The 17639-nt window shown below is 37.6% G+C and overlaps 1 protein-coding gene across 1 annotated transcript in view; it reads right to left on the reverse strand.

Moving 5' to 3' along the window:
- IL1RAPL1 (interleukin 1 receptor accessory protein like 1) overlaps positions 1-17639 on the reverse strand; it is a 1416302-nt gene that overhangs the window by 810866 nt on the left and 587797 nt on the right. The window contains exon 3 of the mRNA XM_087966890.1: positions 10450-10729. Coding sequence (XP_087823016.1) covers positions 10450-10729 — 280 coding nt within the window. The remainder of the gene's footprint in view (positions 1-10449; positions 10730-17639) is intronic.

Genomic DNA, 17639 nt, shown 5'->3' on the forward strand with positions numbered 1-17639 from the left:
GACCAAAGTCTAGTCACAGGGTCAAGGTACAGGTCCAGAAGCAGGAGTAACAAAGTCAGAATACGCACACGTGGCAGGAAATGGATGAGTTGTCATCAGCATCACTTTGCTGGGCTAAATAGCTTGCCAGCTGGTGTAACTCATTAGGAGGCTGCTTCTTCATGAGTAGCCTCACTGATCTTTATTGTGCCTTCCTCTGTTCAGCCCTGCTTGTTCTGGGATCTAATGGAGGAGGCAATTCCTCCTTATCCCCGCTGACTGGCTGCTACTGCGATCCTTCTCTACCATGGCTTTCTAAATGGGTCTCTGAGCCCTCCAGATGCAGCTGTGTCTCTTCCCCTTCCTCTCCAGCCAAGTATTCATCCAGTGTTCCTCTGACAGCCCCTCTGATATACTTGGCTTCTCTTCTTCTTCTGGCCCATTGCTTCCGGCCCAGAGACATCAGAGTCTTCTTGGTGCTCCTCTGACCCCACCCCCATCATTTCAAAGTCCCTGGAGTTGGCTCTTCCTTGTCAGAGCCAGGGTCTGGGGAAGCCACTATAGACATGTCTACTTTGGGGTATTGGAATGTAGATTGACCTCTTCTAATTAATTAGTCGTTGAATTTTCCTACATATTTGCTGGCATAGCTTTGTTAGAACTTTGACGGATCTTTTTCTGCTGCTTGGCATATTTCAGTGGGTTTCATCAGTTCCTGTAGTTTTGACTTGATAACAACTGAAGTGCTAATCTAGTTTCACTGTCTGGGGTTCTTGTAAGTAAGGAATATCTTCTAAGAGGTATCTTGGATGTTGATATTTATGCTATATACTGTTTTAATATACTCGTTCCATCTTCATTTTATCTCTTTAGAATTGATGTCCTTTAGTCCATTGGTGTCCTTTATTATATCCATCCAAGGTTAGAACCTGTTTATAATCAATATATGTTGGAAATTGGTTTTTGTCTTCTTATTTAATATATCTTGGAACTTACACATGAGCAATTCATGATCTGTTCCATAGTCAGAACCTGGACATGCTATAATTGAGCTTTTCTAACTCTTTTTAGCAATAATATAGTCAATTTTATTTCTATGTACTCCATCTGGTGTTGCCCATGTACAGATGTGTCATTTTATAGTTTGAATATATGTTATCTATGAAGAAATCACTGGGGTGGAAAAAATTACGTGTTTCTTATTTCATTTTGGTTTTTTGACCAATACAATCTAGTTTCCTTTTTAATGTTTTCAACTTTGATATTCCAGGCTTCAATCACAAGAAGTACATCTTTCTTATATGTTCTGTCAATTTCAAATTGAACTTGGTCATAAAATTCATCAGCCTCTATATCACTGGTTCAACTATAAAGTTGAATATCATATTAAAGAGTGGTGCATAAAGTCTATAAATATTATTTGACCATTGATACCAAGAACTATTTTTGCTATATTTTCTCTAACTGTAAAAGCAATGTCACTTTTATTTTTTTGTTCCAAGTAGTAAACAGAAATAAATATTTACCCGATGCCCAAGGTGTCAATTTATAAGCATTTTAATTCATTTTTCACTGTATTCCATTTTCCTATTATAATTTTATGTTTTCAGCTTTGGATTTTCTTTTCATATATGACATCATCAACTATATGCCTTGAAGACATTAATCTAACTACATCTTAAACACCTTATTATTGTGAAAGATGCTCAGCAATTTCTCTTTAGCATTTTGATGCTGTTTGATCTGAGGAGACAATCATTCAGCACTATATTATCAATCACTTTATGTTTTTATCGATGTGGTTTTCATGGTAAAAATACAGAAATGGTTTATAATTGCCTTTTCCAACACAGTATGAATTATTACCTTTGCCATTGTCACTAAAGTGAGAAAACCTCAGACTAGCTAAACACTTTAGAGAATAAATCTGCAGAAATGTTGACTATTTCTTTCCTTCATTAAAAGCTTTTTGCAAAAGCTCCATCTTTCTATCTTTCATTCGTACAAAAAATTTGTAAGGGGCAAAGTATATTTTCTTCTCCAAAAGGGTTTTCTCCAAAGCTTTGTTTAAACCATAAATTACATTTTTCTCTCCTCTAAATCTCCTGCCAAACACATATCTCTGGAAAAAAAGGAGTAAACTTGTTTTTCTTCTGCAAAACTTCTTAAAGTCAAAAAATAGTTTGTATTTCCATTGGGACTGGTAATGAAATGGGAACATATTAGGAGTGAATGGCAAAGGGAACAAAACTGGGGAATAGTTATAACTTACATGGGGAAGAAAAATAAAAAAGAAGAAACAAAATAAGAAGAATACCAAAGATTAGAAACAGAATTACAAAAAACCCCCACCCAAAATAAATAAATAAAATGGAGCTAATTAAACACAAAATGAATTTGTTAGAAAAAGGAGAACTGGCACAAAAAATTAAAAATGCAAGACAAAACTTTTTTGAAAATGTGAATAAACGGGGAAGATGGTTTGCATATAAACTGAAAAGGAAGAGGGGAAAAATAATACACCAATTAATAAACGAGGAAGGGACTCTTTATACCAAAATGAGGATTAAAAAAAAGATAATGAAAGAGTATTATGGGAAACTGTATGATCAGGAGAAAGTACCAGAAGATAAAATACAACAATACCGTGTTTTTGAGGAGCGTCCTACTTTTCTACCCACACGCCTCGCCTGATCCCTGGGCCGCTTCTTTCATGGCCAAAAAGAGTGAGTGACACACTTCACCTGGCTCCCCGCCAGCCAGGCAATGACGCTCCACCACTGCAGCTGGGGAGGGGGAGAGAGATCCAATCTAACTTCAGAGGGCTGGCAGTGATGTTCTCTCTCTCCCCCCCTCTCTCTCACACACAGAGGTCCCTCACACACCCCCACACCCTCCAAGGCAGCCATATTCCTTCACTAACCTGCTTTCCAGCTCCGTTCTCAGTGGGAGAGAGAGTGTGAGAGACAGTATCCTGCGATCCAAAATAAAGAACAATAGATCGGAAGGAAAACGGGGTGGGGGATTTTTCTGCAGATTTTTGGGGGATTTTCCCAGGGTCTCTGCAGACAGATATCTCTAACACTATCAAATATCCAGGACTCAACAAGAGAAACAAAAATGCCAAATCCAATCTGAACTTAGGGTTGACTGTATGATGAACAATAATCGTGCCATTTGACAATGCCAAAACATCTGGAGGACCATTTGAACACCACTTGCAATGACAAAAGCACTATCAGTCAATTGAAAAAGCTCTATCACACAGAACTTTCCAAGCCACCAGAAACAATACTGTGGAAAATTAACATAAGCAATCCTGTGGAATCTTTAATTATTTCAGCATTTACCCTTATAGGTACCTAGAAATAAGATGGGAAGAACACTAAGTAGTTTCTTTTTTCACTATGAATGAGGATGATGAATGCAACAATGTTAGATTTGGAACAGCAGAAATTCAATCCAGAAAGCACATACAGATGACTGATTCAAAAACTTCTTTATATACATCATAATATATGAGTAAAATGTATAATACCAATATAGATTCTTCCAACGTGGTAGCAGTTACAAGCAAAACACAAAGCAGAGAAGAGAAGCAGTTTCAGTTTCAATACACAGACTCAGAGCTCAACACAGCTTCAGAGCTGCAGAGCTTAATATAGAGCCATGCCTCGACTCCTTCCAGTTTCAGTTTCCAAACAGCCCTCATTGGCTAACTTAGTTGCTATGCATATTCATTTCCAGAAACATGTAGCATTTGCAAACAGCCCAGAGGAAAGGAAAAGAAATGGAACAGAGAACAGAGAACCAGCCATGGCTGGCCGGCTGAACCCATTAACATCCCCAATGAGTACCAGGATTTACCCCAAGTATTTAGCGAGGAGGCTTCTGATGAACTCCCACCCCATTGCGCCACAGACTGAGCCATTGAAATCCTACCAGGGGCTAAACTTCCAAAACTGAAAATGTACTGCATGTCCCCCAGAGAATTAAAAGAACTCGGGGCATTTATTGATAAAAGTCTAAAAAGGGGTTTCATTGAACCTACCTGACCAGAAATAGCAGCCCCAGTATTATTCTGTGAAAAGAAAGATGGCTCAGTGTGTCTATGTGTTGATTACAAAAATCTTAATGCCATCAGTGTGGAGAATATGTACCCACTCCCCTTCATGAAGGACATGTTAGCCCACCTCTCTAAAGGAATTTTTTTTTCAAAGCTAGACCTACGAGAGGCATTCTACCGCATTAGAATAAGGGAAGGGGATGAGTGGAAGACGGCTTTTAACACCCCACTGAGATGCTACCAATTTAAAGTGCTCCCTTTTGGATTACAAGGAGCCCCTGCCGTGTTCATGCAATTAATTAATGAGACCCTCCATGAATTTTTGTACAAAGGAGTTCTCGTTTACCTTGATGATATTTTAATCTACACTGAAAAAAAAGAAGAACACATCAAATTACTCCAAGAAGTTCTCACAAAGCTCCTAAACACCAAACTGTATGCAAAACTCTCTAAATGTGAATTCCACCAAGAAAATATTGACTACCTGGGATATAGAATATCCCATGAGGGAATAGAGATGGACCCACAAAAAGTAAAAGCTGTCATTGATTGGGAGACACCCCATACTCGCAAACAACTGCAAAGCTTCCTGGGTTTTGCAAATTTTTAATACCAGTTCATTCCTGCTTTTACGAATATTGCCCTCCCCATCATGAACTTGTTAAAAATGAAAGGGGGGGAGAAACCCAAACCAAGGCAACACCTTACCTGGACAATTGAATGCCAAGCAGCATTCGAAAAACTGTTCTCTGCAGAACCAATCCTGAAACACCCAGACCCTGAACAACCATTTGTCATCCAAGCAGATGTTAGCGATGTAGCAGTTGGAGCAGTTCTACTCCAAAAGAATGGATGTGAACAGTTACAACCATGTGCTTATACTTCCAAGAAACTGACAGAAACTGAGCAAAGATGGGCCATATGGGAGAAAGAGGCATATGCTGTGTGATGGGCACTCCTCACATGGAGACATTTCCTAGAAGGGAACCAAATCCCCTTTGAAGTCTGGACTGATCATAAAAATCTAGAAGCCCTGAAAACTCCACGGAAACTCTCAGAAAAACAAGCAAGGTGGGCTCAATATTTTAAACGGTTTAATTTCACTCTCAAATATCTCCCAGGGAGGAAAAATTTCTTGGCAGATACTCTGTCCAGGAAACCCCAATACAACAGCAAAAAATTTGAAGTTATAAAACCAATGATCCAACCAACCCAACTTGCAGCCAAAGTAATCACCCGGGCACAAGAGAAGAAAGAATCACTGACTGACAATGCAACCCACTTCAATATTTAAGGAGGCACTACTTAAGGACGACTGGCTCCAGGCTAACAAAGACACTTGCTTACTCAAGGATGGTCTACCCTGGGTAGAAAACAAACTTTACATCCCTGCCAACCAGAGGATGGACCTCATGAAACGTTGCCACAACTGAAAAATAGCGGGGCACTTTGGTTTTGTAAAAACCCTGCACCTCATCAAAAGACAATTTTGGAGGCCATCTCTCAAAAAGGACATTGAAAACTATGTTGCTAGTTGCCCCATCTGTGCTGCTGCAAAAAGAAGACAAGGAAAATCTCCTGGACTTTTACAAACAGTGGCAGAACCTTCAGCACCCTGGAAAGAGATCTCTATGGACTTTATAGTGGAGCTCCCTGAAAGTGCAGGAAATACTGTCATTTGGATTGTAACTGAACTTTTTTCAAAACAGGTTCATTTTGTACTATGCCAGAAGATCCCAACAGCCAAGGCCTTGGCAAAGATGTTTTTAATACACATTTATCGCCTTCATGGAGCTCCCCAAAGGATTATCTCAGATAGGGGTGTACAATTCACATCCACATTTTGGTGGGCGTTTTTAAACCTATTAGGCTCCACCCAGGGGTTGTCATCGTCAAATCAATCCCAGACTAACGGCAGGGCTGAAAGATCGAACAGCGTATTAGAACAATATTTAAGATGCTTTATTAATCACCAACAGGACAATTGGACTGACCTCCTTCCTTTTGCAGAGGTAGCATCCAACAAGTTGGTCCACATCAGCACTGGTTTCACCCCATTCCAGGTAGCCACAGGTCAAGAATTCAACTCCATGCTGGAATTACCTACCACGGAACCCAAAATTCCCTCCCTTCAGGAGTGAATTAATAATTGGCAAGCCACTTGGCCAGTGGTCAGACTTGCCTTACAAGAGGCTAGAGCAGCTTTTAAAGCTCAAGAGGACAAAAAAGTGCTGTGATCCTAAACCATTCAAAGTTGGGGAGCAATTACATATGATTACAATATATATATTATTTATATCCCACCATTATTATTTTTTATATTTTCAAATGACATTGGCCTGATGAAATAAAAAAGGAAAAATATAAAACGACTATTTCATACAACATTTAGTTTTCAGCAAATCATATTCTCCCTAATATTTCTTTTTTCTTCTCCCTCTCAAGAGCAAAATATAAACTTACTATCTTCACAGAGACTTCTGTTTATTTATTTGTTCATGTTATGTTATTAACTACATAGATAAATGGTTATTATTATTGTTATTATTATTATTATTATTATTATTATTATTATTATTATTGTTGTTGTTGTTATTATTATTATTATCTTTTATTAATTGAACTTGAAACTCAGTCAACTGAACATTTAAAAATGTATCACAAATATAACTGACTGGTGTTGATGGTTGATACGGGCTGCTGCTGGCACCCTAGGTATTAACCAACTATTTTCTTAAGATGTACGATGTTCCGAGTAGCACAGTTTTTTGAAGTTCCGCTGGTGTTATTGCAGGAAGCTGCAATTTCTTGATGTATTTTATAAAATTCTTGGACATGGTACCAAGTGCCCCGATGACAATGGGTATCACTGTTACATGTTTCATCCATAATCACATAGTTTCGATGGCCAGGTCGCGATATTTTGTGATTTTTTCCCCAGTTCTTTTTCTTTGACTCTGGCGTCTCCTGGTACAATGATATCAATGAATTGTATGCTTTGGTTTTCTACAACTGAGATATCTGGCATGTTGTGTTCCAAATTATGATCTCTCTGTATTTGAAAGTCCCACAAGATTTTCACCTTCTCATTTTTGATAACTTTTTCCACTTTATGTTCCCATGACTTTTTGGATACATGTAAGTCATATTTTTTTACATAATGACCAGTGGATTAATTTAGCAAATCAGTCATGACTAGCTTTGTAATCAGTTTGTGGAATTTTACCACACTCACATATTAAATGTGAAATAGTCATTGCAAATCAGTAGTTTGGATTGTCAGTGGATTTTTGTATCTTCGCTTTTATAGCATTAGTTGGTAGTGCTTGTTCTTGAGCAGCAAGTATTAAACCTTCCATTTCTTTCTTGATGGTTCCCATCTTAAGCCATGCCCATATCAAGTTGACAACCATAATATCTGGCATGTTGTGTTCCAAATGGCAATCTGTCTGTATTCAAAAGTCCCACAAGATCTTCACCGCCTCATTCTTGACAACATTTTCCACATTATTATTATTATTATTATTATTATTATTATTATTATTATTATTATTATTATTATTACTACTACTACTACTACTACTACTACTACTACTACTACTACTATCAACAACCCGTTTCAAACATCGGAGCCAGTCAATGATATTTGTGATATATTTTTAAATGTTCAGTTGACTAAGTTTCATGTTTAATGAATAAAAGTTTATAGTAATAAGAATAATAACAACAACAATAATATAACAATAGCAATTGAGCTATTTCATTAAATATCCCCCTTTCTTCTAAATGTGCTAAGATTGGCAGTGATAACAAAAGCCATCTAAATTAATACCAAGAACAGACATTACAAGATCATTAGGATTTTAACCATTTGCAATTTCATAATATATTAATTGGAAAAAAATATTGGCTGCCAATATTAGATTTGGAAGATGAGGATGGTTAAGCTTGCAAAAAGTCCTTGTGTAATATTTTTTCTGCTATTTGTTAATAAATATACCTTGCTCAACATGTTAATTTTTTAAATTATGTCCTGTATTCAAAGAATTAATTGTCTGCTATCTCACACATATTTCACAGTTTGGAAATGCAATTTATATGTGAAAACGAGCTTGGAGGAGGCCTTTCATAGTATGTAATAGTGATTAAAAATGCTCAGTATATCTCTAAATAAAGTGCTGAATAAATCATTGAAACTATGCAGTATTTTCAACAAATTAAAACCACAGATATACTGCAGAGAAGTTCCCTATAAATGTTAGTTATCTCTGTCTCTGTCAGGTCCCCATAGATCCCTATCAGGATGCTGCCATTCTGGTGAGTGGGGGCCCTGGTAGCATTTTATGATCTTTTCTTATTTCTGGTCTTTCCTTTACTTTGATGTACCTTCCTCGGAATGGGAGGGGGGAGGGATGAGCCTGGGGCCATCTGTTTTGTCTCAACTCCAGAGGGACAAGCAAGCGGCACCTAAGAACAATTTATTACCTTTACAGCCTTGCAGTTCCCACAACAACTTCCCACCTGTGGATTGGCTCACCTCGGACTAGACAGCGGGGATGGGTTTCTACATCTTTTAATTTAATGGTTTTGAGTGGGAACTTCAAATCCTGCTATCACTATCTCCCAATAAAAGTTCCTTTTGAAATGCTGCCTGTTTCAAGAGTTCTGCTTTCTTGAGGGGATAGGAGAGGCAAGTCCTTACAATCTCTTAATATCTTAAGATATTAAGCAATTATTTACATTTAGATTCTGTTCTTGTGTTGTATTTCTATCTAAAAGTAAATACAAAATAAATACTTATTTATTCTATGGATAATAAAGTGCATAATGAGGCAAAAATTTGGCCTGATGGTTGGAGGGAGAAAAGATCATTTTAAAAATTATTAGTACCAAGAGCTAAATATTCAAGAGATACAGCATAATATGGTTTTACTCTCTGTTTGTATTTTATTGTGGTTATGAAACAAGATAATTTAAATAATGGGTATGTCTTCTTTCCAGCTATATGTCTAGGTCTTTAATTTGTTGTGGATCCTGCAATATGCAGGTAACTATATATTATCTGCAATATGTGTCAATGAAGAGCTATCACAGGTTTTATGGTCTTTCTGCAAAGAACAATAAGCAAAATGTTTCAATCCATTTAGCAATAAACTGCATTTTCTCTGCAAGACTTTCCCTGCATTTTTATGTGCATCATTTAACCTCTCTCTAAATTAATTCTATGATCTCTGATAATTTTCAAAATCTAAGGGGGAGCCCAGAGGTGTCCATTTTCTCCACAGGGAGAAAAATATATTTCAATATGAATAATTGTAGTGTTAGAGAATAAACTGAAATAAAAGAATATGCATTTCAAAAGCAGAAACTATAAAAATGATAATTAGTTTGGGAATATATGCATGTGCATTAAAGGTTAACTCTCATGTTTCTAATTTCATTTCAAAAGATCTATTTGTGCCACTTATTAGAAAATATATTTTGCCCAACTGGAGTACATTCATTCAGTACATTTTATTTTACATAAAATTATTCTTGGTTCTTCCACTAACACTGTTCATTATTAATATTTTACGTGTAACTGTCACCAACCTATCTATTCATACTTTTATACATACCCACAACAGCATAATGGCACCAATTCATATTTAAACATACATTTTAGTCACTCCTTTTGTAATTATAAACTTTCACTTAACTTCTGTTTTCATCAACTTATTCCACAAGATTCAAGATTCCTTATTCAAATCTGATACAACCTTTGTCTTTCTTTTAGATTCACTGACACACAATATATTTTTCCTTCTTTCATTTATTCATGTTCTTTATAATTTACTTAGATTGCAAACTGAATTCTTCCAACTGCCATGACTGTGACAAAATGAGCCTGTAAACATTGACTTCCTTTATCAATCATGGATTTAATAAATGAAAGATTTCATATAATGCTTTTTAGAACATAGAAAATGTATAGACTAAGTTAGCCTAATTGCACCAAAGACTAAGGATACAACTGATCAATTTTGATCCTTTCAGGCCACAAGTTGTATTGTCACAATATGTAAACTATTTTGAAAACCATTTTACTGTGGCCCATACCCTACCAGCTAAGATATACAATACACAATATACCAATGCACACTTCTATTAACAAAAAAAAAAATTCAAGGAACAGGATAATCAAAAAAACTCAATAGAAAATATTTCCTAGAATATAAATGTACTTGAAGACAAACTAACTACATTTGTAAACTATTTTTCAATTAAACATAAACATCATAAAGATCATTTCTATTTAAGAACTGTTTGAAATCAAGATAATTTAGGCAACAAAATTATTTAGTTGGAAGAATAAATAAGCATTGTTTATGTACTTCTTGCGGATGAAAAAAATTAAAACATACCTTATGACACATGCATAAAGCCCACTGTCTTGTGCCAGTGTTGGACGAAACCAAATAGCATCTTCCTCTTTGCTCATTCTATTTCCATCAAAAGCTATAGGTTCCTCAAAATCTCCAGGTCCAGAACTCTTGTACCACATTAAACTGAGTCCAGCACTTTGTGCTATGGTATAATTTGCTCTTATATAACCGTAAAACAATGCACACTTTATACGAACAGGTTCTCCCACTAAGACTTGATACTTTTTGTAATCCACTGACCAGTCAGTACATCCATCTGCTGAAAAAGGAGAAAAAAAAGGCAAAAATGAGTTTTAAGAAGTTATATTCTTAATATATCAAACAGTTTCTGCTCAGTGTGGAACAGAGGTGGTATTGAGCAGGTTCTGACCAGTTCTGGAGAACTGGTAGTGGAAATATTGAGTGGTTTGGAGAACCAGCAAATACTACCTCTGACTGGCCCCACCCCCATCTATTCTCTGCCACCTGAGTCACAGCTGATTGGCTGGGTCTTCTTTTGTTGCCCTGCACAGGAGAACAGATCTGAAAATCAGGTTAGTGGGTTGGGGAGGGAATCAGATTTTGCAGTAACCTTCCCCCAGGAGTGGGGATGGAATGGAGATTTTACAGTATCCTTCCCCTGCCACGCCCACCAAGCCACTCCCACTAAGCCACACCATTCCCAAGCCAAGCCCACAGAATCGGTAGTAAAAAAATTTGAATCCCACCACTGGTGTGGAATGTTATATTATGTTAAGTTTTGATTTGGAATGACGCAATTAATAAGAGAAATACTGAAGGGAGATAATACACATTCTTATCCTTATACACATTTCCTTATCATTACTGTATTTTCTTCAGCATAGAACATTAGATCCTCTTTCATAATTTCAGAGCATTTCTACCCAAGACCAGTCAGGTGCCACTCTCGCTTCTTAACTCCTCAAAACAACACTAATTAAAAGTGTTCATGTTTTATAATTGTTCTCTAATTGTTTTATTCTATTAATAGAATTGCAAGCTGCTCAGTGTCACTGTCAACTTCGAACCAAACCTGGCCGACCCCGAACAAAGGTGGGCGGTGTGGAACACGGAGGCCTTCATGGTCTGTTGAGCCTATTAATCCTGGTGGCATTTCCTAGAAGGGAGCCAAGTGCTGTTTGAAGTATGGACTGATCACAAAAATCTGGAAGCTCTTAGGACCCCTCAGAAACTCTCTTCCAAACAAGTGCAATGGTTCAACTTCACACTAAAATACATTCCTGGGGGAAATAATTTTCTAGTGGATGCCCTATCCCGAATGCCCTAGTACAAGAGCAAGTGCGAAAAAGTGGTCAACGTGATCATTCCCCTCCCTCAGAAGGCAGTGCAAGTCACTACAAGGCAACATACTCAGAGATGACTGAGCAAGCCAGGGGGAGAGCTAACCCAGAAGCTCAGAGCCAAGTTCCAAACAAACCCCTGGTTCAGGGAAATAAATAAATATATATCTGCAGGCAAATATATATATCCTCATTATATTATTCAAATATACATAGGCAAAAAATGTCTAACTCCTCATCTTTATCTCTATCTTCTGGTTCTCTGTTGTACCTGAGCAAATTTGACTAAGAATCATTCATATTGATCCAATTCACACTAACATTGTTAATAATCTCTACCACATTTATCAAATTTATGTAATCCTTATTTGAATATTTAAACATATATAAACAAAAGAAATGCCTAACACTTCATCTTTATCTCTATCTTCATCTCTATCTTTCTTGTCAATCTAAACATTTTTCTGTTATATATGAACAAATTTAACTAGGTATCATTCATGTTAATCCAGTACACACTAACATTAGCGATAATCTCTATCCCACTAATCAAATCTATATAATCCTCATTGCATTATTTAAATGTACATTAAAAATTCCTAATGTCTGTAAACTTCTCATCTTTCTATTATTTGTATTCATTCTTTAAACAATTTATGTTCTAGTATTTCCCATGTCTAATTTTATTTCTGCCTTCTTAGCAGGCTACTTTAATATTTAAAAGGCAATTTTCCTATCCATCATCACTTCTTTTTAGTGCTTCAATTCTTATCCATTTTTAAATTCAGTTCCCACACTCCTCCTCTTTATCTCTATCATCATCTAACTCTTTTTTATTCAATCTAAACATTTCTCCCAGTACAATCTTGTGCTGCCAATTCTCCCAGTTATCTGCCCATATCCCAATCTCCTTATCAAAGGTAACTTCTTGTCTCTCCAATTGTTTATGTGTCTGTTTTATTTTCTTCAATCTTTTTTCCTTTGTCAGCTGACTTATCAATCCTATTTTTTGCTCCAGTCCTTGGTTTCTTTGTTGATGTGGCCAGTCCATCTTTTCTTTCCGCTCCTTTTGCTTGTCCTTTGTCTGGTCCTCCTCTTCATCGTGCTATTGTTTTATTTGCTGATTTTTCTGTTCCGTATTTTTTCCCTGTTCATATTCCATTTCCTGGATTAAATGGTTCTTTTTGTCCATCTTTCTGTTGCTTCCACCAATTCATGGGCAGTTTGATCTTTATTCAATGTCTTTTGCAAAATGTTTTCTACTTTCTGGTCCAAACCATCAACTAAATTAATAATATTTTAGAACACCAAGGCCATCAAGAAATCCTCTCATTCCCACAGCTTTTCCTTCAACTCTAGACATAATAATGCTAAAAATAGAACAAACAATCACACCTCAATCACCAGTAGGTATTTGTTTTACTCAGTCTCTATTTTTTCAAAACACAGTCAATTGTTTAAGTGAGCCAATTCCAACATTGACTCAGTATTCTGATAGTCCAAGATATTTTCCAAGTTCTTTAAATCTGCTCTGTGGTTTTAGTCTTTTACTCTAGCTTTCCAGAATCCCTTTTATATAACGTTTCTCTTATTTCCACCTCTGGTGAGCATAAGGCTATAAGTTTCCAGGAGCCTAGGAGTCACTTTTCCTTCCATCAGTTGATGGCGCTCTCAACTTTTGAGCATAATCTGCTTTAAAAATGTTTTTTTCCGCTGCTTGGATAATAATTTTTTTAGAGTCTTTTCTCTAGGATTTTTTAAATCCTTGGGGTAACTTGTAAAGAAGTAAAATTGTCTCACCCAGCAACATGGTCTCTGTTCACTGTTCCCTTCACTCCTGCACTGTCTTGGGTATTCTGGCTGTTCCCAGCTTCATGGCAGCCATGTTGACTGACTGCTGCTATTCCACATCTTCAGATGAGGGGGAATTTCCAAGTCAGGGAGGAGAGATGCGGCTCTCCTTGACCTGCAAGGTACCCCTCTTTACTTCACCACCCCTCCAGAGTGGCTATGTGTGATATATGATATAGTTTGCTATAGTTATTCCTGAAAAGATAAACCAGACAGACTCCATATTTACCCTTAGAATGAACTAAGATAGCATGTTAAGTAACAGTCCTTATTTTTCACAAAAACATGTTTATTCCTAATTTTGTAAGAACATATTTTGGCAGAGCACATAAGGATTGTTGGCGGGTCATCGGGAATTTTTGGAGGGTCATGATGTTTAGTTTCAAGTTAGAGATGAATAATGTCAAAGGATGTGATATATCCAAGTATTATATAAATTACTGGAATTGAAGGGAAAAACCATGTAGGACGGATTTTCCTTGAAACAGACTCATACCCCATCTCTGATTCTGACTAATGAGATTGTAAAATGTGATAACGGTGAGTAACAGGTGTTAAACCTCTGAAACTGTATAAAAATCTCTATTGTATCATTGGGAACTTGTCTCTCACTATCTCTCAAAAGGAGATTGAGAGTCCGCTTTTGCAAAAGCTTCAATTTATAAATTAATAAACAGCTATATATTCTTTGTCATTTTGTTTTTATTGATGTTTATCACTAAACATCAATAAATGGCTCCTTTCAGAGCCCGCCGATGTGAAAGCTCAGGACAGAGCCACAGAGCTTGTGGTCCTTGCCATTGATGGTGCCAGAAGTGCAGCTGGAAGTCTCACAACAAACAACTTCTAACCTCCAAGGATGGATTGGCATGGAAAGGTTCCAAATTATACATCCTCAGCACCCATTGGGGCCAAGTTCTGCAAAGAAGCCATGACACCAAGCAAGCCAGCCACTTTGTATCTCTAAAGACATGGCATTTTTACAAAGACAATTTTAGTGGCCAGCAATGAAAAAGGACATTGAAAGCTATGTAAAAAGCCATGGAGTATGTGCAGCAATTAAAAACAAAGGCCTGAAAAGCCCTTGGGACTGTTACAACAACATCATACATAGTAGTTTTATGCCTTTTAAGGTGGCCACGGGGTGGAATTCATCTCAATGCCTGAGTACCCTAACCCCTCAGGAACCCCCTTCCTCAGTCAGTAAGCCTGACTGAATGGGTAGATTCCCTACAGGATCTTGGGGGAAATGTAAAATGGGCACTAACAAAAGCCACAGAGACACAAAAGGACAAAAAGTGATCCACCCAGAGGCTGTTTCACATAGGGGAGAAAGTTTACCTCTCTACCAAATACCTAACACTGAAATTGCCCTGTAAGAAATTGGGTCCTAAGTTTATAGGACCTTTTCACATCATAAAGATCATCAACCAAGTTATAGTGGAGCTGAAACTCCCACACCTGTTAGAGAAAGTACGTCCAGTCTTCCAGTTTGTTGAAGCCAGTAATAGGTATGGAGCTAAGGCCAGTAACTCGGGTAGCCCCAGGTCCCATCGTAGTGCAGGGAGAAACCCATTACAAAGTAAAAAGAATCCTGAACTCTAGGCTGTATAAGTGGAGGCTACAATATTTTGTTACAGTGGAAGGATTACCCCCTCTCTGAAGCCACTTGGATGAAGAGTCAGAAAGTAAGAGCATATAGGTTGATCAGGAAATTCCATGAGAAAAATCCCCCAAAGCCAAAAGCACAGCTGGGTGATGGCAGGGATGGCTAGTGAAAAAAGTAACCTGTTTGTACTTGATATTTTCCAGCTACTTCTCACTCACTAGGGGGAAAGCCAACTGTCATTTTTCTGTTTCTCAGTTGCCACACAGATGGGGAAGGGGGGAAGGAGGTTGGAATCCCTTACACAACAGTTTTCTCATGAGAACCAAGGTCATCTCTAGTGGCAACAGATAAGGTCAGAAAAGGAGTGCCTGGAGAGCATGTAAATTAATTCAATTGGCACACATGACCTGTGACACTTGGGGATGGGATTAATTCCTATTTTAATTATACTGAAACCACAGGAAAGATTTAGAGTTCATTTTGACCCCCTCTTCTTTATGGCAGCCCTTCAAATACAGAAATACTGCTATCATAACAGCCCTAATTCTTCTTTTCTTAGACTAGCCAAACCCAAATCCTGCAGCTGCTCTTTATCCGTTTTAGTCTCCAAACCTTTTATCCAGACCTGTTTTTGAGTCAGATCTCACATAATCTGTACTTATGCCTTTGATTTTTCCTGCCTAAATGTAAAACTTTGCTTTTCTCCACATTGAATTTTGTTTGTTGAATAGACAAACCATTCAAGTTTGTTGAAATCTTTTTGTATCCTGAGTTTGTCAGGGTTGTTGGCTATTCCTGCCAGTTTAGTGTCAAATGCAAATTTGATGAGATCCCCTTCTATTCCATCATTTAAGTAATTTATGAAGATATTGAAGAGTACTGGGCCTAAGATGGAGCCTTGTGGTAATTTGGTGATGGGGAGGGCAATTTCAGCAAATGAGGGGATGAACTGTCAGTAGAAGTTTGCAAACACCAAGAAGCTTTGAAGCTGTTTGTGGATGTGAGGGGCTTACCAGTCCAAGATGGCTTTGACCTTGCCTGGGTCCATTTCCACTCCTTCACTGGATACCTGGTAGCCCAGGTAGACTAGGTGGGACTGATGGAATTCAAATTTTGAGATCCTGGTGTACAGTTTAGTCACCAAGAGTTTTTTCATTACTTGTCATACTAGTTTAATGTGCTCTTCCAAGGTTTCAGTAAATATGAGAATAATGTCCAAATACACAAGGACTCCCTTATCCCTCGTGGAGCACCTCATTAATTAGCTGCATAAACACTGCAGGGTTGTCCTGGAGGCTGAATGGCATTACTTTAAATTGGAAGCTTCTTAGGGGCAATTGAATGCAGTTTTCCACTCATCTCTTTCCCTAATTCACACTCAGTAGTATGCCTCTCGGAAGTCCAGCTTTGTAAACACCTTTCCCTTTGCTAGGTGGGCTAGCAGTTCCTTCATGAGGGGGAGTGCACATACTGCATTAATTTCTCTAAAATCTACATATAGCCTCATTGACCCATCATTTTTCTCCTTGAACAAGACTGAGGAAGCTACCCTTGATTTTGCAGGCTGTATGAGTCCCCTCGCTATGTTTGTGTCAATGTAGATTAGATTAGATTACATTAACAGAATTAGAAGGGACCTTATCAGTCATCTAGTCCAACCCCTCACCCAAGCAGGAGACCCTACACCATTTCTGACAAATGGCAGCCCAATCTCTTCTTGAAAGCCTCCAGTGATGAAATCCCACAATTTCTGAAAGCAAGTTGTTCAGTTGGATGATTGTTCTCACTGTCAGAAAATTTCTCCTTGTTTCAAGGTTGAATCTCTCCTTGATCAGTTTCCATCCATTATTCTTGCCTTCAGATGCCTTGGAAAATAGCTTGATCCCTTCCTCTCTGTGGCAGCCCCTCAAATATTAGAACACTGCTATCATGTCTCCCCTGATCCTTCTCTTCACTAGACTAGTCATGCCCTGACTAGTCCCTGATAATGTTGTTCTAGAAATGGAAAATTATTAATTTACAAAATTATTAGGTGATGGAGCAACCTATTTCATTGTTCTACATCAGTGAACCTTTATAGCTATGTATGTGTGTGTGTGTGTGTATCCACACACATATACATAAAAATGCAAAAAAATTGAAATTAACAGATTAACAGAATTGGAAGGTCATCTAGTCCAACCCCCCCAAGCCAGAGACGCTACACCATTTCTGACATATGTCAGTCCAGTCTCTTCTTGAAAGCCTCCAGTGGTGAAGTTCCCACAACTTCCAAAGGCAAGCTGTTCCATTGGTTGATTATTCTCACTATCAGAAAATTTCTCCTTAGTTTCTCCTTAGTTCTAGGTTGAATCTCTCCTTGATCAGTTTCGATATATTATAACTTGTGTGGCCTTCAGGTGCTTTAG

Source organism: Notechis scutatus, chromosome 5 (genome assembly GCF_049901735.1).
Source record: "Notechis scutatus isolate UNSWTSFEM ecotype Mainland chromosome 5, rNotScu1.2, whole genome shotgun sequence".
Classification (NCBI taxonomy): domain Eukaryota; kingdom Metazoa; phylum Chordata; class Lepidosauria; order Squamata; family Elapidae; genus Notechis; species Notechis scutatus.